This window comes from Nannospalax galili, unplaced genomic scaffold, assembly GCF_000622305.1.
Source record: "Nannospalax galili isolate Female #2095 unplaced genomic scaffold, S.galili_v1.0 scaffold925, whole genome shotgun sequence".
NCBI classification, from domain to species: Eukaryota; Metazoa; Chordata; class Mammalia; order Rodentia; family Spalacidae; genus Nannospalax; species Nannospalax galili.
Window position 1 is genome coordinate 798,304 of NW_008353878.1, and position 24,548 is coordinate 822,851.

General features: G+C 38.2%; 1 protein-coding gene across 1 annotated transcript; it reads left to right on the forward strand.

Annotated features, from left to right (window-relative positions):
• Nucleotides 1-1,826: 1,826 nt before the first annotated feature.
• On the forward strand, nt 1,827-17,318 carry Lgsn (lengsin, lens protein with glutamine synthetase domain). The gene is given in 8 exon segments (XM_008850969.1): nt 1,827-1,931; nt 2,104-2,236; nt 2,734-2,810; nt 2,812-2,896; nt 9,331-9,497; nt 16,139-16,742; nt 16,745-16,933; nt 16,936-17,318. Coding segments are annotated over 8 exon segments (1,743 nt in total).
• Nucleotides 17,319-24,548: the final 7,230 nt, after the last annotated feature.

Sequence of the window (24,548 nt, forward strand, 5' to 3'; positions counted from 1 at the left end):
TGAATCAAGTCCTATACTACTAGAGAAAATAAATTATCATAGAAGTTCCACATAATCAAATATAAGATTATCTTCAGTGAAAACACCACAATTTTCTAATAAACTATATAATTACAAGGAAAGATTGCCAATGGAACCCATTATTTTGTATTCTAACCCTCAAATTAATAAAATAAACAAAATACTTCATAAAATAGATCCTCATTCAGTAACAATAATAACAATGCATCATAGTTACATATCACAAGAGAAAAGCAAAATCCTTTCCCTCTTCTTTTAACCTTCAGATACTGTTTTGGTTTTATGGATAAATTTGTACAGCTGTTTGCTTGCAAACATTCTGCACATACATTTATCTGACTGCCCCCAGATGAGACCTCTCAGAACCTGCTCTTCAAGAAAGACAATGGCTCAAAGTATTTAGAAGAGTTTTTGACCCCAACCCTCTCCCTTTCCTCTCCCTTCAAACCACAATGCAGAATTTTGCAGAACACCTTAAAAGTACCAAAACGTGCATTTTTTAATGCTTTTGTGTCCCATGCCTTCAGGGGCTAGTCTTTCAACTGTTAATAATGAGGTCTTCTACCAGTCTCTGCTCACTTTCTAACTCCATGCTTGAAATGTCTTGCTGATGATTATAAGTAGACTGTTAAGGTTAGGATATATATTTTTAAAGGTACTTTAGATTTTACTAAGCTATAAAATAGTATAAGACTTTTGTATACTTAAAGCCAGTCATAAGGGCTGGAGAGCTGGCTCAGTAGTTAAGAGCACTGGCTGCTCTTGCAGAGGATCCAAGTTTGATTCCCAGTACCTACATGGTGATTAACAACCATCTGTAACTCCAGTTCCAGGGGAATTCAATGCCCTCTTCTGACCTCTGTGGCCATTACACATGGATACACTTACATACATGCAGGTAATATACTCACACACATAAAATAAAAATAATAAATAAAATATTAAAAAAATAAAACCAGTCATAAAACCAGAGTAAGGAAGGACAAGATTGATAATGGGAGTGGGGTGAATCTGATTAATTTGCATGTGTGTGTGTATGAAAATGTCACAGTGAGACTTACTCATGTACACTAATAAAAATTCAAAAAAGTCAAGTCACAAAAGAAACACATTTTGAATGAAAGTTCTATTTTTAAATTTTATTTGTTTATTTTATTTTATGTATATGAGTGTTTTGCATGCATGTGTATAAGTGCACCATGTGCAAGTGTGTGCCATGCCCGTGTAGGCCAGAATGGGGCATTGGATCCCATGGAACTGGAGCTACAGAAGGTTTTTAGCTGCCACATCAGTGCTGGGAACCAAACCTGGGTCCTCTACAAGAACAGCCAGTGCTCTTCACTGCTGAGCCATCTCTCCAGCTCCAAAAGGCCTGTTTTTAAATCAAAGTAAATATTGATGTAGGAAAGATGAGGAAAGTTGAATGAGAAGACAGGATAATCCAAATTTTTGAATGTCTGTGCTTTTAATCAAAATGGTTAGAGAGCTTAGAAAACAGCATAAAAAGCTTTTTAGATGCAATGGCTATATATAACGATTAAGGAATAAGCAATATAAACTATTTCAAAGTAAAAAATTTTAAATGTTGGTTAGACAAGAACTTATTCAATAATAATTTCTGTAACACATACCAAAGGAGATAGAGAAAATTCAGTCTGTTAGATTCATTGAAAGGGATGAGGAAGAGACAGTTTACGTCCTCAATTTAAATCCAGCTATCCAACTGACATGCACTTTGGTTTTTAAAGCTTTCTTATTTTTAATTATGTGTGTGTGTGTGTGTGTGTGTGTGTGTGTGTTGTTGTATGTGTCTTCATGCTTATGTGAAAGTGGATGCTGGTAGCCTTGGAGGTCAGAGGCGTTGGCGGTCAGAACCATTGGATCTCCTGGAGCTGGAGTTGCAGATGCTTGTGAGCCATGCATATGGGTGCTAGGAATGGAATCTGGGTCCTCTGCAAGAGCAATACTCGTTCTTATCTGCTGAGCCATCATCTTTTGAGCTCCCGACAATGCACTTTTAACATCCAAATTCAGCTGTTCGCATGATATGTTATTTGGGCCTTTGTTTGCTAATTATTCCAGGACACAACTAAAGATGAAGGCAATGAAGCGGAAGGCAGCAGGATGAATAAATTAAGAAGGACAAGAAAGAAAGTCACCAAACTGCATGTTTGTTCTATTGACATGGGAGAAATGAATATATCCAATACCAATGGTATGTGAATACTGAAAAATTTTCATAACTGATATGGACAATGGCAGTTTCTTCTTTGAGTTCCTTGTTATGAAACATTCTCTGGAGAATCAAGTCAAATTCTGGAGAATCAAAAGGACAAGAAAATGAAAAGTATTGTTACACAGATTATCACTGAGGATTTGGGAGGCCACAGGAATGGTGTGGAGCAAATTTCATCTACATGTTGAAATTCCAATAAGACTCTAACAGATGAAAATAGTGCTGGCAGTGGGGCAGAGGAGGCTGTAGGAATTGCCACCCACAGTAATAATAATAAGCAAACTTAATAGATTGCATTGATGTTTTAAAATTCTCTTCCTTACAGACTTCCACTAGGGCAGACCACACCCATCATCCCTCATTTGGATGTCACTGCCTAGGAGTAAATTGCCCTCTCAAGCATTTTTCTTCATATCATATTTAAGATGGCTGAAAATAATATTAATATGTTTTGACGGTTTCCCTTTTTACCACAGAGAGGACCGGAAAACAAACAGCAGAGCTGAACTTGCTTGGTCCTTCTGAGCCTTGTCCCTCTCATGATGACAAAGACCCCCCAGGATCAGACACCAGTGATAAAACCATCACCCCTCAGCATATCAGCCAGTGCTGCCAGTGTTGAACTGAATCCAAACTCTGGTAAGGATTTATTTACAAAGATTCTGGTAGAAGTGGGCGTGTACTTCTAGCCACCATTTCTAAGTCTGCATTTGAACTAAAGAGAATGTGGTGGTGGTTGAGGAATGCCAGCCCTACAGTCAGAACAGAAGAGAATTCATGTATCTATTGTTTATAAAGTGCTTTGCAGGTTTTGTTACTCTTCAGCCGACTGATCTGGAAAACTGAAGAGCCTAAAAACTCTCAAGTCTGTTATAAAAGAGAAATTCTATCATTCTAAGTCTCTGGATTACTGATATAATTATTTTGGTATGTGAGTGTACTGGTTAACACCCTCTTATTTAGTGTGTCTTATTTAGCTTTCTATTGTGATAAAACACTGACCAAAGCCAACCTGGGGAGGAAAGGGTTTATTTGGCTTATAGCACACAGTGCATCATCAAAGGAGGCCATGGCAGGAACTCAGTGCAGAAACCTGAGGCACAGACCATGGAGGAAGGATGCTTACTGGCTTGCTCCCCTGGCCTGCACTTAGCCTGCTTTCTAATACAACACAAGACCACCCACGGAGGAGTGGAACCACTCACCTTGGGCTCACCCACCCACATCACTCAACAATCAAGAAAGTGCCACACAGACATGGCCACAGGCCAGTCCAGTGAGGAAACTCCTTGATTTCCCTCTACTCAGATGTGTCACGTTGACAGCTGAAGCTATCTAGCACAAGTCGCTGAAACTAGTTAAAAAGAGGTATTTATTCTGTGTGGAAATCTATAAAGAAAAGGTTCAATAAAGAAAGTTTGGAAAAGTGAGAATACGGCTGGCTGCGGAGTTAGAGGAGTGTGGTATACCACATTATTCTTGCTTCTGAACCCAAATACAAATTGTAGAGTTTATTATGGTTAGTTTGGGGTTTCCCAAGTTTATTTGCTAGAGAATGTGTAGAAGCTATTCAAAGTGTTTAAACTCAAGGTCACAGTTAGTTATAATGAAAAAAGACTAAAATTAGTCATGGGAGAAAGGCTAGGAAAGTACTGAACATGAGTGCCCACCAGTTCCTGACCCTGGGAGTGGAGATGGAGCCATCATTGTCAGTGCTCTTTGCCGACTGGGGAAGATTTAGTCTTGATGTGCTTCCTATTTGGAGTCTGTCTGGATTTCTGTCCCCCTCACCTCTAATCTGCCTCCAGCTGGAGAAGGTTTCAGGTTCTAAAGGTTTGCCTTGATAGCAAGATGGTCTTCCCATTTTCAGGACCATAACCTTAATTGTCCTGAAAGATCCTTTTGTCATGCCATTTCAATATTTAAGATGTTTAGGGATTAGAGTGTGATGGGCATTTGAGGGCTCACATTCTGCCTATCACACCACCTCTCTTCCCTGATACTCTTTGAAGTGAAGACCAGTTCTGACAGCTTGTCCACGCATTTCAGGAGCATTCAACAGAGAACATATATAACACATATACTATACATAATTGTTTGGTATATGTAATAGTCAATAGCAGTCCACAGGTATCGAGCAGCTAATATGAATGAGAAGGCTGATGAGGCCGGGGCAGGAGAGTGAGGAGGTGCTGATTCTGAGAAGTCAGCACAACAAATTATGGCCCGACACCCAAGTTCAGCCTGATGGACAGTTTTGCAAATACACTTGTGTACTGTCCATGACTGCTTTTGTCATCAAATGGTAGTTTGGTAGCTGTTTGTTATCTATGAGGCAGGAGATTCATTCGCCACTCAGGCTATGTCAGAGCTCCAGCCAATGACGCTGTAGAGAAATGTCCAGTCAGCATTGCCTGATCTAGTTTAAGGAAAGCTTGAACTCAAGATTCTTTTTACCTGAAATATTCTAATAGTTAAGTATTGTCAACTAATTCAGACAGGGTTTGAAACATTGGGAAGACTAATCAGATATGCTGGCCATGTCACCTTCACAGTGTGGGAATTTATGTATTCTGGTTTCAGCCAAAAACAAAGATGGAATTAACTATCTTAAGCTTAAGTCAAAAAGAAATTGTGCTGTGAGTTGTCTTTGTACCATTAGCCATGCCTAGGGATGTGGACCCCATTACTTATGAGGCTACTAGATTAAGTCCTTTGCAATTTATAAATCTAAACAAGTCACCAATGTATCATTTAAAAAATGTAAAAATTAACCCCCGAAATAAATGTAAGAAATTTTCTTACACTTAAGTGTTTTAGATAAATATTTTCTCCTCAACTACTTTGAGATTTTCCAAAACTTATATAGCTTTTAAAGATAAGCTCCTTTTGCCATATTACCTATCATCTATCTATCTTCTCTCTCTCTCTATCTATCTATCTATCTATCTATCTATCTATCTAATCTATCATCTATCTTTCTTTCTTCTTTCTTTCTTTCTTTCTTTCTTTTTTTCTTTCTTTCTTTTGTCTATCATCTATCTATCTACCTATACATCTATCCATCTATCCATCCATCTACTTTTTCCATGTTTTGCATCTGTTTATTGTGCTGCTTGCACTTTCCAATGCTGTCTGGGCTGACACAATGTGGCAGGAGGATAGAGACCCATTACACTAACTGGATGTTCTCACAGCAGCCATGTGTAGTGTACAGTACTTGTGTACATGCAAATGAACTGAGCCATACAAATGAAGACCAGTGGGCTCCAGACAGGAAGAGCAAAATCCCAGACACAATTCGCTGGATCTATTACAGAATGCATTTTGCAGATGTACTCTGTCCACCTTTTTAAAATTTGTACATCTTTTTTATTTAATTTTAATTTCATTATTTGTGTGTATGTATGTTCTATGATGTGGTAAGTGTGAAGGTGCACATAAGACATGCACGTGGGTAGAGGTCAGAGGACAGCTTTCTGGAGCTGGTTCTGTTCTTTCGCTGTGGGATACATGGATCAAACTGACATTTGTGTGGCAAGTGGTTTTATCCCACTGAGCCAGCTTCAACAGTCCTGAATCTGGTGTTCCTGAAAGCCCAAGTTGCTATTCTACCTGCTTTTTATATGTGACTATGGCTTTCGCTGGCACTGAAATATGTCCTCACTGTCTTGGAACACTGACATTTCTCCAAGACCTTCTAGTTGCTATTGAGCATTGAGGTTTTCTTTCAGTAATGTTTCCTTACTTTTCTCCCTAAGCAGAGCAGTAAAACCCTCTCTATAAAAGCATATTGATTAATTTATTAGTCCTCTGTGGAGATAGGATAGGAGAACACCTTGTAGAAATCGCACTGTAAGAAAAACAAATGAGCCCCCAAACTGACAATTATCTGCCTGTTATTCATCGTGTGCAGCTGGGAAATGCTGACCAAAAGGTTTAATTTAAGTAACAAATACAATTTATTTGAAGAAAAGAAATTCAGACTACAATGAAGCAAGATTAGTTGATGCCTTGAAAATGAAATAGGCCAAATAGGGTCTTCGAATTTGGTGAAAGAATTTTAAATGAAAATTTTATGTAAAGTATACATACTAAAATATATGATGCCAGTTTTTGCTTAATAACGAGACAAGTTCAGATTGTGAAGGATATATATTTTATACATTCACTTGCATACTTAATTACTAAAAGAATATCTGCTGAATGCCTAGTATTGCCCAAATCTGTATAGGTATGGAGATTATAACAACAGACAGAACTAAGGCAGACTCCCATGGGGCTGATATGCAGGGAATGACAGACAGCAAACCTGTGACTAGTAGATATGACCAGCACGTGCAAGGACTCTGAAGAAGATAGAAAGTGAACAACAGTACACTTAGTAGAACCGCGTCTCTCTGAAATCCTTATAGTAAAGTTCCAACCATCGGTACCTCAGAATGTGCCTGCATTTGCACACAGGATCTTTAGAAAGGCAATCAGGGTTAAATGAGGTAGTAGGATAAGCCCTAAGCCAATGTAACTGGTGTTCTCCTAAAAGATATCAACACATGGACTCACACAAAGACAAGGCTATGGGGAGGTATTAGAAGAAGATCAACTCTAAGCCCAGGAGACAAGCTTCAGAAGAAACAGCCCCAGTGATACCTTTAATCTTAGACTTCTAGCCACCAAATGAAAGACAGCGCATTTCTATTAAGCCCCACTTCATCTTCAGTACTGGGTGCTGTAGCCTAGCAAACCAATGTGGTCGTTGTCCAATCTGAGTTGCAACTGGAATGGCCCCAGGTGGAGCTGGCCTGTACACACTGCAGTCATGCTTCATCCCAGATGGCTCTACACTGCTTTTTCTAGCACCTCACCATCCAAAACCATCTCACCTTTACACCTGATGCATATTTATTGCCTATAATTTCCCCACTAGGAAATATATTAATATATTTTCCAGGGTAGGCCTTTTTCTGACTACTTCTTAGGTATACAACAGTAAGAAAAGTAAGTAGTGATGGAAGCATTTATCTTGAGTGGTTGAATGTGAGTGGATGAGTATTTTTCTTATTGTAGAAAAGCACAGAAGGAACTATTTGTCAGGAGGAAGGAGAGCTGGGAGGACAGAACAGGGAGGCAGTGAATTAGAACACACTATAATGTCACATATCCATGAAAACACCATAATGAAACCCATTAATGTGAAATTTTAAAAAGAAAGACAAGTACCCCAAAATTAAAATCATACATATTTATTGTAGAAAATTTAGACGATAAGGAAAATAGTAAGATTGCTTGCCATTCGATTTACTGGTGAACCAACAAAATTACCTCTTTTATTTTACAGGAAATGTCTTCTTTAGAGCTTATACTTTATTGCTTATTATGTTTACAATACTGGTTATTTGAAATTTCCCATATTTTAAATTGCTTACACATTTTATTTTATTTAAGTAGCTTTATTTAACTTGGGCTGGACTCCCAATGTTTCAAAGTAAGTTGGGAATACAGTAACTGTTAATTTATTATGTAGCACTATAATTGTTACAGCTTAATTGTTTGTGTTAAATGGGAGGTGGTTATAAAGCCTCAGAAATCTTGGACTAGCCAAACCTCTAGCCAAATGCATCAGCGACAGGACATGATGCCTCATATATTTGCATAGGTGGAACCTGTAATTTGTTTTCCTCATGCTTCATGTATTTAAAGTCCGTGTTTTAAAACTGTCAGTCTTTATGTTTATTTCAAAGCCTAATTATATCTTGAAAGCTGATACCTAGTTATCACTCTAAAATTATAGCTGACGTCAGTGCTGTGATAGATTGATGGGTATTCAAATGTAGGCATGATCACAGCACCATTAACTGGAGTTAGAGTAAATGGGCTCACTTTCTGCATTTAAGTAGCACTTACATGGTGCTTACTGACTGCCAGTAACTGTTAAATACCTTGTTTAATCCTCATAACAAGCCAATGAAGTCGGTAATATTTTATCAACAAAGAAGCAGAGGTATAGAGAGGATGAGAAAGTTACCAGGCAGAGGCAAGAGGTGAAAGAAAACAAATGGGTGGGTGTCCTGCTTCCCACTGAGTCACTGTGCCCTGCCACCTTTCCTATCAGTTCTGACACTGACAGTGATGTTTGTAACACATGCTATGAGCCTGACTATTCTTTGTGCTACAGGTCATTCATCCAACAAGTCATCCCCCTACCCCAGAAATCCAGAAACTGGATTCCAGTTTCCATATTGGTAATGGGTGTGTGTGTGTGTGTGTGTGTGTGTGTGTGTGTTTCTTGGATCCTGCTCTGCGTCTCTCTGGGACTCAGGCTAATAAATGAGTTATATTAACTGTATCTCTAAAGTCTTTTCTAGTTCTAAAGATTTAGAATTTTCAGCTCAAAAGTCTGGAAATGGATGTTTTATATATAACATTCTAACTTAAACATTGACCGTGAAGTCCTAATTTTTCATCTCTCCTACACTCCTATTGTTGATATCTTTGCTTATTTAAATAATTTTGAGATTTAACAGAGAGATGGGCTTCTAAGATTTAGATGCTATTACAAAGATGTAAGGCACCTTTGCCAAAATAAGACAAAGAAGAAAGTAGCCAACCTAACACAACAGAAAAGAAACAAAAAAAATTACCTTTAATTACATAGGAATGTTTAGTTTAGAAATTTCAGTTAGTTCAAGAAGTATCAAGATTTTAATGAGCGTCATCTACACACAGACTCCAAAGATTCCAGCACTGTCCAGTTACTCAAATATGTACTAATTTCCATAGTACAAGCAGGAAATTACAAGGGGATTTTCGACAAGCAGCCTGGTATTGGTGTTTCCTTAGGCCCAATGTGGTCATTTAACTAGCACTAGCTGATCAATAGTTTCTGACCGTGCTTCGACTGTTCTTGGGATGACTGAAAAGACAGGTAAGAGAGGGAAGCGCTTTGAGGGCAGTTCCCATCCACACAGTGGGTGTGTGCTACTTTTCTTGGTTTTCACAGTGACTAATTCACCTTGTCAACTCTTGCTTCTCAGTTCATCCTGATCTAGCAACTTCAAATCATTATTTTATAGATCGCACCAGGGACAGTGCTCAAAGTTTGACTCCGCCTCAACTTTCATCTAGAATGAAACACATTAAGGAAGAAATGGCCAAAATTTACCTCCAGTTTGTATGATTTGAAGCAACAGACCTGCATGGTGTATCCAGATCTAAGAGTATCCCTGCACAGTTTTTTCAAGTGAGTTTGATAGTTACGACTGAATGTGGTTTCACGACAATTAACAAGCAAATGCTCCTTATGAATACGTCCTTATTTTCTTGTAATCTGCACAGCAATTCAAGCTGAAAAGCAATCATTTATTTTGTTATTTTCTTTGTTCCTCCCATACACGTTATTGCTCCCCAAGGAGATGAACACACAATAGCAATTCTTTTACTCAATAGAAATATAAAACTAATTAAGACTGCTGATTTTAGTCCTTCTGCCTTGAATAATTTCACTCTACAGAATTATCTTTTCTCTTCATACTGCAGTTATGAAGACTGTGTTTTATTTGACATGAGAAAATTGCAGCCCAAGACCCAAGAGCAAATATGAAAGGAAAAAATGATTAAATAGAAAGAATTTTCTAGATAAAAAGCTTATCCCTTTCAGCTACAATTCTGATAAGGACATACCCTATTGTTATTAGATGACTTAATGAACCTTAAGTTCTTGAAAATAGTGGTATCAAGAAATCTTGTATTCTGGGATATATTTTGAGACTTCCAGGGTTGTTGTGTTTAGTTCATGTGTTATGTTTATTTTAGGACTGATTTGTTGTGATTGTCAAACATGAAGTTTCTTGGGAAAAGATATCAGTCAGCACTCTTTATAAAAGTATTAAATTCAAGTATCCTGAAAGTTTAACCTTTTATGTTGTACAACGCAGACTGGCCTGGAACTCATGATTTCCTATTTCAGTCGCCCACATAGCTTAGATTACAGGTGGGTGCCACTGATCCTGGCGACTATTTCTGAAATGTGCCATGCACTTTCACTTTAATATCAAATTTTAATTCTTTGAGTTGGTGAAAATGGGATATTTTCAGATCATTTTTTGATAGATTTGGCCAATTCAAATTTTCTTTCTTAAAAAATTCTATGGGGGCCAGCAAGATGGCTCAGCAGGTAAAAGTGCTTGCCACCAAACCTGATGACCTGAGTTCAATCTCTGGAACTCACATGGTGGAAGGAGAGAACTGACTTCCTCAAGTTGTCCTCTGACTGTCACACCCACCCACACACCCGCACACACACTAAATGTTAAAATATCTTAAAAATTCTGTGATATTTTCTATAAATAGCCTGTAGATAGTGTCTCTTCTACCTTTAGTTAAGAACTCTGTATGTGGGCCTGGTGGGAGAGTTCAGCAGTTCAGTTAAGAGCACTGACTGCTCTTGCAAAGGACCTGGGCTCAGTTCCCAGCACCACATGGCAACTAGCAGCTGTCCATAACTCCAGTTCCAGGAGATCTGACACCCTCTTCTGACCTCTGCCTGCATTGCACCACATGGGTGTACTTACATATATGCAAGCAATATACTCATACACATAAAATAAAAATAATAAATAAAAAAATTTTAAAAAGGAACTTTACATGGTAGTTAATTTAAAATGTGAAACTTCTAAGGGCAGGACCAGAGGTTAATTCACACAAATCTCCTTTAACCAGTAAGAAAATGTAATTGGTATTTCAGACACTTGACAGAAACCTCAATATAAACCTGTTTGCTGTTCAATTTTTGGCAAATTCTAGTGATTTATTTCACTAATGGCATCTGAAAAGTAAACAGCACACTACTCAATTCATCAGTGAAACACTTTTGCAAAAATAGAACTTTAACCTGCAATTTACATTTGCTGAAGACTGGTTTAATGGACCTAAAAGAAAATCTCCACATTTAAAAAACTGCTAAATAGAGGGTATTAAAAAGGGTGTAGACAGGGGAGGGGCTTAAATAAAATAAAAAAATATTGCATGAAATTTGTAAAACTTCAATAACAATGAGTTAAAAATAGATGAGGAAAAATCTGAGAAAGTAAAAAAATAATCCCCATTTTTTAAAAATCTTTTTGCTCAGTATGCCACATATCAAAATGACTTTCACCTGGATTGTCTTTGAAAGAATTGTTTTATCACAAGAATTTGACGTTAAGTCACCACACATCCTTTGCACTGTGTGTGCCTCAGTTTCTAGTAACTCACTTTTCATAGACTTACTTAGGTATTCTGTTATTCTAGCTCAATATTCATAGATTATATATAGTTTCTATTTTTATTGAATTTTTGTGCATTTTCATACAGTACACCTGGATAATAGTTAGATACCCTTATCTGCACCCCCATAGCCATGCCACCAGATTTCATGCATTCTGTCATATATGTTAAGACCCGTCAAGTCAAGTTTATTTTCCTAAATGTCCTTTGGTGTGAGTTCATCCACTGGAGCCTGGTCAAGCTATGTAGTGTCACTTCCTTAAAGAAGACCAACTCTCCCTCACCCAGCAGTGATCAGCTGCCAATAGTTCCTCAGCTAAGGCTGGGGCTTCTTGCCCATTTCTTCAGTTCTTCGCTGGATTTTTGTCTGGTTTGACTTTGCATAGGTCTTGTGCATGGCATCATTGCTGTAAATTCATATGAACAAGTTCCCAGCCATCAGGAAAATAGAAAAAATATATATAATACATATATAACATATATGTGTGTATGTATGTATATATATACACACATACTTTTAAATGACTTTTTAAGCTTTTATTTATTTGTATAATGTGTATGAGTATTTTAGCAGCATGTATTTGTGCCTATGTTGTGCATTGCTCAAGGAGGCCAGAAGAGCGCGTGGATCCCCTGGAACTGGGGTTACTGATGGGTGTTAGTCACCATGTGGGTGCTGGGATTCAAACCTAGGTCTTCTGCAAGAACAGCCAGTGTGCTTAACCACTAAGTCATCTCTCCAGCCCCTAGATATATATTTTTAAACAAAACACCTTAAACTCATTTTCAAACTTTTGAAAGTATATATCATAAGTATTTATATCATAAATAGTAATAATTTAAGACTAAATAATTTGCTTTGGCTACTATATTTCAAACAGGTATGTTCATTTGTACAAGATAATCTAAACAATGTGCGTATACATACGTATATGTGTGACTATGTATGAGAAATTCCTTAGGCAAAAATACAAAATTAATAGTTTGAGTCTGCTCCTGGTTTTATGTAAAAGTAATTTAGATTTTTATGAGAATAATTTTATAACCATTTTATTTGTGGGAAATAAAATACCAATTTGAAATGACCAAGTTAGGTCATGAATGATTAGAAGAGATAATATGATCCATTTTTATTTATAGATGAATAAAGTGAAACCATTAAAAGTTAAGAAAAATTTTCTCATAGTAAAGCAGCCAGGGAACGTCAGCACTCAGACTCCAGCTTGCGATGGCTCACAGTTCAGTGATTTTTTTTTCTGCATCTACTGTCTCCAACTTAGCTTAATATTCCTTTGTACTTCATCTGAACTCTGTTGTTTCCTATTAAATGAAAAAATTAACTTAAACAAAACCCAGACCACCTGCTGAGACTAGAGGAAAACACTGGTCTACCGCTGGAAGAGGCCAAAGAGAAAACCTAACATAAAATAGCATCTCTGCCTTTTAGAAGACTTTCCATTTGCTGCCATGGCACTAAATGCCTTCCAAGCACTAGCATATTTAACTTTCTTTCCAAAAAAATATTTTATTTATCATTTTTATTTTATTTTATGTGTATAAGTGTATTGCCTGCATCTGTGTAAATGTACCCATGTCATGCAGTACCTTTGGAGGTCGAGAAAGGGCATCAGATTCCCTGGAGTTGGAGTTATGGATGGTTGTTAGCAAGAATTTGTTTAGTGACCTGTCTTGAAGTATGAAGCTGTTCAAGTCCTTCAGCACTGTATATTGTAAATATAATTCAAGATAATTTATTGTTATAGACAAAGACTATACATATGTTGGCTATTTCTCACAGATAATAGCAAGGAGTTTGAATTCAGCATGTCCAAAAATATATAAAGAAAAGGAAATACTGGGAGAAAAGTGCTCTAAAAATCATAGGTTAAATAGTGTAAAGGGACAAGTGTGATAAAGTGTGACTTCTCACTATTCATCTAGTCATAAAGGACTTCTGGAATGGAGTGGTGACTAGCTGTTCTGTACTATTTTCAGCAGAGGGAATATAAATACAGATTTAAGATTGTATGATCTCTTAGATGCCTCATGAATAAAATACATTATTCTCATTTTCTATATACACACAACCACCATACAGATTTTCAAGCTAAATAATGGGCAGGTAGGGAAATAATATTATTTCTTCCAGTGAAAGTCTGAACTGAAATGGTCCATACTGAATTGCATCAAGGTCCCCCAATATGCATGTGTGTGTATAAGCATGTGTGTGACTGAGTGTACCTATAGGTATGCATAAAATTTATGTGTATAAGTCTGAGAAGTGAGAGATTTTTCCTTACTCTCTTGCTGGTAAAACTAGATTTGGAAGCTGGGTGTGGTGGCACATACCTGTAATCCTGCACTCAGGAGGCAGAGACAGCAAGAAGGATTTGGAGTTCAAAGCCAGCTTCAGCTACATAGTGAGTTCAAGGCAAGCCTGGGATATGTGAAACCTTGTCTCAAACAACCAAAAAAGAGAACAAAAATATAAAGGGGAGGGTTAAAAGCACAGATTTAGATCAGTGAAATCAAGATGGCACTTGAGAATATATGTAGATGTGACAGGAGGTGGAGACAGTTCTGGTCGTCATGAGGAGAGCTGGCCTGAAGATCAGTTCTGTTAGCACAGCTCTCCCAGTAGCCATTCTCTTTAGGGTCTGGGGACAAACATGAACAACCCAATGTGGTTTATGGCATGTTAGGATGTTTGTTATTAACCATGTGATGCTCACTGACTCCATGAAAACCACATTTTATGGTCAGAATATTTTCTCCATGAAACCTTGTTGATATTTCCTACACAGTTAAAAAAAATTCATGTGTCTGTTCATCTTTCCAGCCTTACCATTTATGTTTCCTGACATACAGCTTTGTTAGATAAGTGAGCAGATCCATTGGACCCCAGAGACCCAGAGATATTTGGCTGGAAAGTGCCTTTGCCATTATCTAGCAGAACTTGTTTTAAGGACATAGAAAGGACTTGTTGGAGGCACATAGTTCAGTGCCTTGCCCAACTCCACACCAGCAGTTAATAAATGAACTGTTGCTTGGGTTCAGGTTTGCTGACACCAAGTTCATGCTGACTTGAAGGCTACATTTTAGAATCTATATGTTTTGGAGATATAGGTTCATGTTCACAGACTCTGGGAGACAATAAAGTAACTGATTGTGAAGCGGGTTGTAAAAGTGAACAGAGTAGTGAAACTGTTGGGTTTCCTGGTTCTTCCTGTATTCTCATACAGGAACTGTCCTGTGTCCTGGTGATCTGGCATGGTTTCTACTCCAACAAAGATGTAGGATTTCTCACTGTAGAATCATGAGAGTCAGTTAATAGGGGGTTACGGCAGAATAAGCCACAACCATGGCTGTGCTTGTCTCTTTTAATATACTGATATCATTTTCTTTAGATACTTATTCAGAAGTGTGATAACTGGATTATATGGTGGATCTATTTATTGCTGTACTATTCATGATAACTAGATGTAGAATAAACTTAGATTAGTATTAATGGATGAAAGGATGAAGAAAATATGATGCACACATTATGACATGTTATTTGGCAAAAAAGAGAAAGAAATCCTATCATTTGTAGCAAAATGGATGGAACTACAGCATAATAAATTAAGTGAAATAAGTCAGACACTGAGAGACCGATCACATATGATCTCTTTCACATATGGACATTAAAAATGTGGATCTAAATAGAATAGTGATTATGAGGGGCTGAGAAACTTGAGGGGTGAAAGGACAGTGGGAGGCTGGACAGTGAGTATCAGAACACAGATTGAAGCTGTAAGCTCTCGTGCTCTGCACAGTGGAGCTATTACAGTGTGTAATGACTCGTTATCTGTCCTATGAGTAATTTGAGGAGATGGAAACTTTAATTTCCATGATTTGATCAGTACACATTGTATACATATATGAAATGGTCACAATACACCCATAAATATGTGAATCAAAATAATAATACTAAAAATATAATAGAACAAGCCAACCAAACAAAACTTATCTGGTTTTAAGAAATGTAAAGTGAAATGCTTTATAAAGTATTTTTATCGTAATAATTTAATATAGGATATGTACCTTTGTTTTTTGCCATAAAGTGATTTTCTTTATCCTTAAAGCATTTATTTATAGACATGTAAAGCATGCTTCCCACATCTAAGAGCATACCAAGACTTGCATTAAACTATTAACAATTGGGGCTGGAGAGATGGCTCAGCAGTTAAGAGCAATGACTGCTCTTGCAGAGGACCTGGGTTTGGTTCACAGTACCCACATGGTGGCTCACAGACATCTGTAACTCCAGTTCCAGGGGATCTTCTACCCTCTTCTGGCCTCTATGGGCATTACACACATAGGTGCATTTACTCACATGCAGGCAAAACACCCATACATATAAAGTAAGTAAATGAAAATAATTAGAAATAAATAAAACATTAAAATTGTTTATAAAAGGTCTTTGTATGGTTATTCTGAATTATTTAAAAATTATCTGGTATTAAAGTAATGTTAACTCACAGATATTAAAGAGGGTCTTCTCAGGAAGGCTTCCTCCATGCTAGTGTTTGTCTGAGCATTTCAGAACCTAGTTGACTTATTCTTCCCCTTTTCCAGGAAAAAGTGACACACCGTGTTTTCATGCCCTGAGGTTATCTGGAATTGATACTGAATCCTAAGGACAATGAAGTCAATCACATATGAGCCACCTGCTTCAATAGTGACATCGTTCTTATGCTAGAGCGGTCAACCTTCAGAGTCTTGCCATGGGCGGAGAGGACCGTGAGGGTGATCTACGACACCTTCACAGTGATGGGTGAGCCTTTGCCCACCTCCCCCAGGTACATCGCCAAGAGGCAGCTGCAGCGGCTGCAGGACACAGGCTTCTCCCTGCTCTCTGCCTTCATCTATGATTTCTTCATTTTTGGTGTGCCGGAAGTTATCAATTCAAAGACCGTGTCATTTCCTGCTTTGACGTTACTGAATAATCATGGCCAGCCCTTCATGCAGGAGCTAGTGGATGGCCTGTATCACGCAGGGGCCAACGTGGAGAGCTTCTCTTCTTCCACCAGGCCTGGGCAGATGGAGATCTGTTTTCTGACAGAATTTGGCATTAGTTCAGCTGACAATGCATTCACACTCAGATCAGGAGTCAAAGAAGTGGCCAGGAGATATAATTACATAGCTAGCCTTGTCATCGAGACTGGGTTCTGCAATTCAGGAATTTGTCTCATAGTGTCCGGGATATAGGTGGGAAGATGAACAGGTTCTGTAGTGGCTCTGGGGTGGAGCAGCTCACCGTCACCGGGAAGAAGTGGTTGGCTGGGCTCCTGAAGCACTCGGCGGCTCTCAGCTGTCTGATGGCTCCTGCGGTCAGCTGCTGCAAGCCCTATTGCAAGGACCATGTGCCGACGACTGGGGATTCAACGACAACAGCTGCACCTTGAACATCAAGTGTCACGGCGAAAAAGGCACCCAGATAGAAAATAAACTAGGCTCAGCAACAGCGAACCCTTACCTGGTGCTGGCTGCCACTGTTGCAGCAGGCTTGGATGGACTTCAAAATGGCGATGCAGCCTGGGCTGCCGCAGAGGAAAACGCAGACCTTTACCAACCAGAACCTTCTGAGATCCCTTTGAAGCTGGAAGAAGCCCTCCGGGCCCTGGAGGAAGATGGATGTCTGAAGGAGGCTCTGGGAGAAACGTTCATTCGCTACTTTGTTGCCATGAAGAAATATGAATTGGAAAATGAAGAAACAGATGTGGAGAGAAATAAATTCTTAGAGTATTTTATTTAGACTAGAACTCTTAGCTATCACTTTATAGATATTGCTATGTCAAGTAGTTTATCAGAATGGAAAGACTTAGGTTTGCATTTAACAGAGCTAGGCATGCTTTCTCTTTTGTCCAAATGGATATTGAGCAGATGAAATGATACTGTTGAGGTTTTGACAACCTAACAAACAATAAATTTGTGATGAATCATCATAGACAAACTTTCTTAGCCTGAGAGTTTGTCATTTCCTTTGTGTTACATTAGACCTTGCAGGAAAAGTCAAAGTTTGGGCCATAAATATATTCTCACATCAAAGGAAGATGTAAGCATCGGAAAGCAAAATTTAAATGACTGGAGAAAACAGAAGAAATAATTTCAAATATACACATAGACTTTTCCTGCTAAGGAGACAGATATGTTAATATTAATGAAGACATGTTGAGGATCTACTTTGCATCATTATGATGGCTCTACATACATTAAGCTTTGCAAAATACAAAATGACAAGCCAGCAGAAGCCGGCCCCTCTTTTCACCCTTCTTTAGTAGCTTAGGGATTTCAAAGCTATAACGTCTCCAAGAATCAAATCCTCAGGACATAGGATTAGATAACACTAAGGTTGGACTTAAAAAGTGATAGAAGCCTTTGTTTAAACAATGCATGATGTGCAAAGGGTGAAGAGGGGGCGGATTTGCTCTGCCAGTTTTGTTCCATACTTTGAAAGCAGATATTCCTTTGAAAGCTCTCTCCGTTCTGCAGAGGGGAAGAACGACCTGCCTACCTAGCCAAAGCTGTCTGTAGCTTCAACATGTATTTAAATTACTAATTACGTTGCCAAAGAGGTTGGTATTTCTCCAGAGAATAGTTAATGTTTCAGGCCTTTGTTTGAATGTGATAATATTGCAACTTATCACTAAAGTTCGGCATCTCTTGGGAACAAGTCCAATATCTACTTCCTTGCAAATGAAAACACTATTCTTCTGCTTAGGACCAAATAGGAGATTTTATGTTCAATTAAAACAGGCTGTGGTCTCAATTTAGACTGCAAACACATAGGCAGAGGACTGCAATTTAGCTCAGCTCCTCCTGGTAAAATTCTTAGCACTTAGTAAACAGTGAAAGTCAGCCTGCCCTTCACTAATTGCTAGCTTATTTTCATCTTCAAGCAGAAGACCTGTGTTTGGAAACAGAATAAATTCTTGGTAGATTAAGGGTTAGAGGGAACGAAGGAAGGAAATCTACAGTGACACTTAGAGATGAGATTCTTTCTCAGTAGTAAAACCTCAGTGGGAAGATAAAGTGGTATTTCTGAGCTTCTACTGTGGCCGAATGTCTTACTAAGTTTAGCCAAAGAGACTAAGTGGAAGCATTCTACATGAGCCCTGGCAAAGTTCTTTGGAGGACAAAGGCAAGTGCCTTGCCTTTCCCTTCTGTCTTTACCCTTCCTGTTGACTGGCCCTAGATGAAGAGGCTAGGGAATTCCTTCCAGAAGGCAGAGTGATGAGGTATTTGCAAGGAAACACCCTATTTCTTGCTTTCATGAGTGTATGTGAGTGTATGCTTGAGTGTGTGTGTGTGTGTGTGTGTGTGTGTGTGTGTGTGTGTGTGTGTGCATGAATAGGACTCTGGTAATTTGAGGCCAAAGGATAAAGAAAATGAAACAGTGAAAGATAATTTCTAGCCTTTCCTCTTCCGGTGGTAGTGGGGATCTGAGTTAATCAGAAAGATCCACTCATGCAAAACATTGTATTATTTCTCACCCTGATAGAGCTGTACAAACTCTTTCATAAGTTCTTGGATCTTAATGAAACATGTCTAGTGATTTTCTTGGTTTTACTACAGTGACTATAAGATGCAGTAAAAACTCAGCTAATTACAGTGTTCATAGCGTTTATTTCTTTCTCCTAATACATTATCACCATAATTAAAAAGTATAATACTCTAGGTCCCAACATGAGGGAATTATGTAATTATCATCAATCTTAAGTGTACAGTAAAAAGTCAGCAGAAAATATCCAACCATATATTACAAGTCAATTTATCGCATGCATTGATATGCCAGCTTCCACAGAGGTGTGTATTGGAATGTACTCTTGTTCATTAAAGCAAGTCAAAGGCGAGCACTGGCCAAGAGACTTTAGGGCAGAATGGAAAAGTTGAGGTAGGTATGTTATTGTCTAGGAGTCTTGATTGGGTTCTTTTTCTCCATCAGCTAAAGAATTAAAAGTCAGAGAAAAATCTCAGACATAGCAGAAAGCATCAGGTGGCAAATTTTATTAATGATGGAGAACTACACAGGTACATGCACTCATCCAGGGACAAAGCTCTCCACGAGTGGAGAGAGGGGACTGAAAAACCAAAGAATTCCAAGACACCAGGAGGGCTTAACCTTTTTAAGTGTTTTTGCTGGTGTGTAGCAGGTCCTTCTCCCCTGATTTTGGATTGATCAACTTAAATAATATAAAAAAGAAGATTGATAGGTTTATGACTTTAAATGAGGAAATGCCCAGGTTTGCCCTTGATCTTATCTGAAGTGGTTTGAACTTGTCAACTGGAAGGGGGGCCCTGCTGGCTAGAGGGGGAACCCCTAGGCCTTTGTGTTAGACCCAGAAAAAGCAGAAAATGTGCCATTCTTGTGCCATCAGTGGCCCTCTTTGCTTATCAGGAATCTAGTCCCTTACAGGTAGATGCAAAATTTTAGTTTTCTGTTTTTTTCTGTTTCATTATCTGTTTAGGAAAGCATGTCCTGCTGCGGAGAGCACTTCTTGTTATTGCCTCTGTGTTCTTGGTTTACAAGAAGACACCCCAAATCCACTCAGGAGCATGTGTTAGACACCTTCTGTGTGATAAGCCAGTGTAGTCCTATGGGAGACCAAGAGAGAAACAAGGGGCAGCCCATGGAAAAGTTTGGATTGCCTGTCCTAAGCAGAACAGAAAGAATGTTCTGGAGGTCTAGTGCTGGAAACACTAGGAAGAAGCTGCTTTATGGCTTGAGAACACACCTTTTGAATCTCTGTACAGAAATTATTTTCCTATTTTCATTTACTGTAACTGTTCTAATCAAAGTTTAGGGAAGAATGTGAGTGCTCAATTTAAGTTGGTTATTAAGTGAACATCATAAGAATCTAAATTAGAGACTGTACTTTAAGACTAGAAAATAAAACATGAGTATCATAAGAAAAAGTTGCTGTTTTAAGTGTATTTTATAATCTAGAATTTCATTTTACACTATCCGAATAACAATAAAGTTTGAAATGATGATTTTGAAGGTAATAAAAGATCTGAAGCTTCAATATAAAAACTGAAAGCACACATTAAAGTCTGAGTTGGTTAACAGCACAGAACAGTCTATTGACTACCTCTAGTCACCTGCTTATGAAAGCAGCCTTACTAATGACTATGATGCAGGATTATGGGACAGAATCTTTAATAGTGGGGTTTCCTATTTCAGGTGTTAGAACATCTGTCTCAAAACATTGCCTGGTGTGAGCACTGATTCCTTGTTACAGCTCTTTTCCATTTGTTTGTAAACAAAGTTTACATAACATTTCCTGATTAGAATGTGATGTCCGATAATGAAGAGCACAGATCTTACTGTATTTGTATTTGTATTTGTATTTGTATTTCTGATTCCTTCAATGGGGTTCTAGATTCAGGGAAAGCCATCCAATAGGTACATAAGGAATGATCGTACTGCAGTGCTGTGCTAGAACTGAGTGATGCATAGGCATTCGCATGCCTAGAGACTGTGAGGACCTAGCACACAACTAGGAGAAGCAGTAATTTATGCTTTTATTGGCTCCAAGATTTCTTCCTTTAGAGACTGTCTTTTTTTCTAAAAACTCTTGAGGAAACACCATTTGGTTAATTTGTTGGGGGAATGTAGAAAACAGAGGTTAGAGGGGAATGGCCATGATTTGAGCCAAAGGAACCCTTCAGTGGTCTTCTCACTTTGTGTAATACTTCTTTGGGGGCACTCATTAGGACCTCCCCTTTTCAGTTTCTTTTGCAGCCAAAGTGTAAAGACTGTCAATCAGATGCAGACATAAAACCCATGTGGACTCTACTGTGAGTAGGCTTCAGTGGCTGACATCACAGTTAGTGGCCTGTGGCAGCATCACCAGTGGTATTGGTGGTGTTGCCACTGGTGGTGGTGGCTGTAGGTCTTTTTGGAGCAATAATATTTTTATTACATTCATTCCCATTAAAGCATCTATTATTATTATATTATTATTATTATTATTATTATTATTATTATTGAATCAACTATTCACAACCTGCACCCTTTTCATTCCCTAAGAAAAACTCATGGCTTCTGACTTAAGCAGACCGTCCCCATTTACAGAGAAACTTTGTCAGGCCAAAAATTATTATTATTATTGGCAGGGTCTCACTCTATAGTCCTGGCTAGCCTGGAACTCATAGAGCTCTGCCTGCCTCTGTCTCCCAAGTATTGGGATTAAATTTGTATGCCACATGCCTGGCCAAAGTAGCTAGAATTAATAAAAGAACACTGAAACATAGCTTCTAAAAGTACATGCCAAAAGCAAGAAACTTTTCCAAAGGAGAGGAGAGAAGGAAGGCAAAAATGCTCTCTATAGTCCTGGCTAGCCTGGAACTCATAGAGCTCTGCCTGCCTCTGTCTCCCAAGTATTGGGATTAAATTTGTATGCCACATGCCTGGCCAAAGTAGCTAGAATTAATAAAAGAACACTGAAACATAGCTTCTAAAAGTACATGCCAAAAGCAAGAAACTTTTCCAAAGGAGAGGAGAGAAGGAAGGCAAAAATGCTTTTCATTCAGAGGACAAGACAAAGATCTATTAGCTCCTGGAATACAGCATTCATCGTCCAAGTGCCTTTTCCTTTATTGCCTTATTTGATGCGCTCCACAATTTTATGAGAAATGTATGTCCATTGTGTTAGAAGCCAGAGATTTAAGATGCAGAGAAAGGAAGGTCGAAAGAAGTGGGACTCAAATCTTCCCTGCCAGCTCCTTGGTGTGCTATTCCCAAATGCCATTGCCTACACAGTTCCAGTAGCATAAAACACTGAGATTTTTCCTGCAGGGAATAATTCATTTTTAAGATTCTAAACACTGAATGTAGATACTTAAATAATCAGACCTTGACTTGTTAATATGAAGCTCAGTTTAATGTGACCCACCCAAGTTTCCATCAATATACTTGGCAACAGATGAGTCTCAGGAAATCAGAAGTAAGAGTGCTCAGTAAGTCATTCTCTGCCTGGTAACCCTCCACAGTTACCAGGAAATACCAGGTTACCAGGAAAGCCCTATCACAAAGGGGTATTATGCCATAAACCCATTTCAGATGTGTTCTCAGAGAATAGAAATTTAAGCTTCAAATAATTCTATAACGTTTTGAATATTAAAAAAAAACCTGACTGAAATTTCTCATCATCCTCAGAACTTGAAGTGATTCCATTTAATTTTGGTTGACAAATATCAGTAGTCATAAAAGATCTCTGTGGCTGCTTAAGGACTGATCCAAAAGAATGTAAATGGAGGAAATACTAGATGGTTCAGGAGGTAAAGGCACTTACCACCAAGCCTGATGATCCCAGTTCAATCCTTGGAACCCACATGGTGGAAGGAGAGGATCGACTTCCCCAAGTTGTCAAGTTTTGGCAGCCTCCTCCAATGAATAAACAAATGTAAAAAACATGGAAAGAATAGGTATACACTAAGTTTTGATAATAGCCTGAATGAAGGGGAAAGGAAGATAAAAATTAAGGCATGGGGGAGAATCTGGATTGTGTTAATTTCACCTAAAAATTCAATTGTATGGAAATGTTAATATATGAGATTCAGTTAAATGCAGTTGTTATCAATTTACTGGACATGTCTTGCCGTATAAATTGTTACATTGTAGGGAGCTTTCAAACGCAAGCTAGAGGGCAGCAATGCACTGTTAAAACAGTGGAGAGAGCAGGGGCTTCACAATCCTCCCAGAACTTAGCATAAATGTGAAAGCAACCAGACCTTCAATGAATGAAAATTGGAAAAAAAATGTATTAGGGATTCTAACTGCATAAAAAACTTTCCAGTCACATGACTTGTACTTGAATATATTTAGCTTAACAGTTATTAAATACAGACTCAATATCTGAGGAGAGCAGAGACAGGCACAAGGGAAGACACAGTATCACCCACACTTCCAGGCATATTCAAGAGATGCTAAAAATATGAAGCCATGGAAACATTCATTACATTGTGTGCTGTTTGACATTAATCCAGGTGTCTTAAATTCTGGATGGGTTTGCATTAGATCTGAAATAAATAGGTCTTAAAAAGATTAAGATTTCTTATTCCATCATTAAAAAGCTATCTTTACATGATTCCTATTTAATAATCCATGGAAAGTGATGAGAAAATATAGTTACAATTTTAGTTAGAGGTTCATTAAATGAATTAGATTATGAGCCACCAAAATATCAGCAAAATAAATTATACAAAGTACCAAATAAAATAGATTAATACAAAGTGCAGGCGTAGCAATCCTAATATCTGACAAAATAGACTTTAAACTGAAACTAACCAGAAAAGACAAAGAGGGCTATTTCATTTTGATCAAAGGAACAATCAATCAAGAAGATATTACAATCATGAACATATATTCACCAAACTCTGGTGCTCCCCCCCTTTCTCCCATGGTTCCTTTCCATTTTCTTAGCACCTGCAGTTATATGCAGTTACATCAGGGATGTATACTTACATCTAAGAATTTGGAGCTAGGATCCACAAATGAGAGAGAACATACATTGATTGTTTTTTAAGAGTCTGTGTTACTTCATTTAGTATAACAGTTTCAAGATCCATCTATTTACCTTCAAATTTCATCATTTATCTTTCTTTATTGCTGAATAGAAGAACTCCATTGTATAAATGTACCACATTTTTGTTAACCACTCATCATTTGACAGGCACTTAGGTTACTTTAATCTCTTAGCTATTGTGAAAAGAGCAGCAGCAAACATGGTTGTACAAGTGTCTCTACAGTAGGGTGAGTCCTTTGGGGATATGCAAAGGAGTGATATAACCAGGTCATATGGTAGGTTCATTTTCAGTTTTCTAAGAATTCTCCACACTGTTTTCCATAGAGGCTGCAAGGGTTTGCAATCCCACCAGCAGCGAATGAGTGCTCCCCTTTCTCCACATCCTCACCAGCATTTGGTATCATTTGTTCTCTTGATCCTAGCCAGTCTGCTTGGGGTAAGGTAATACCTTAGTG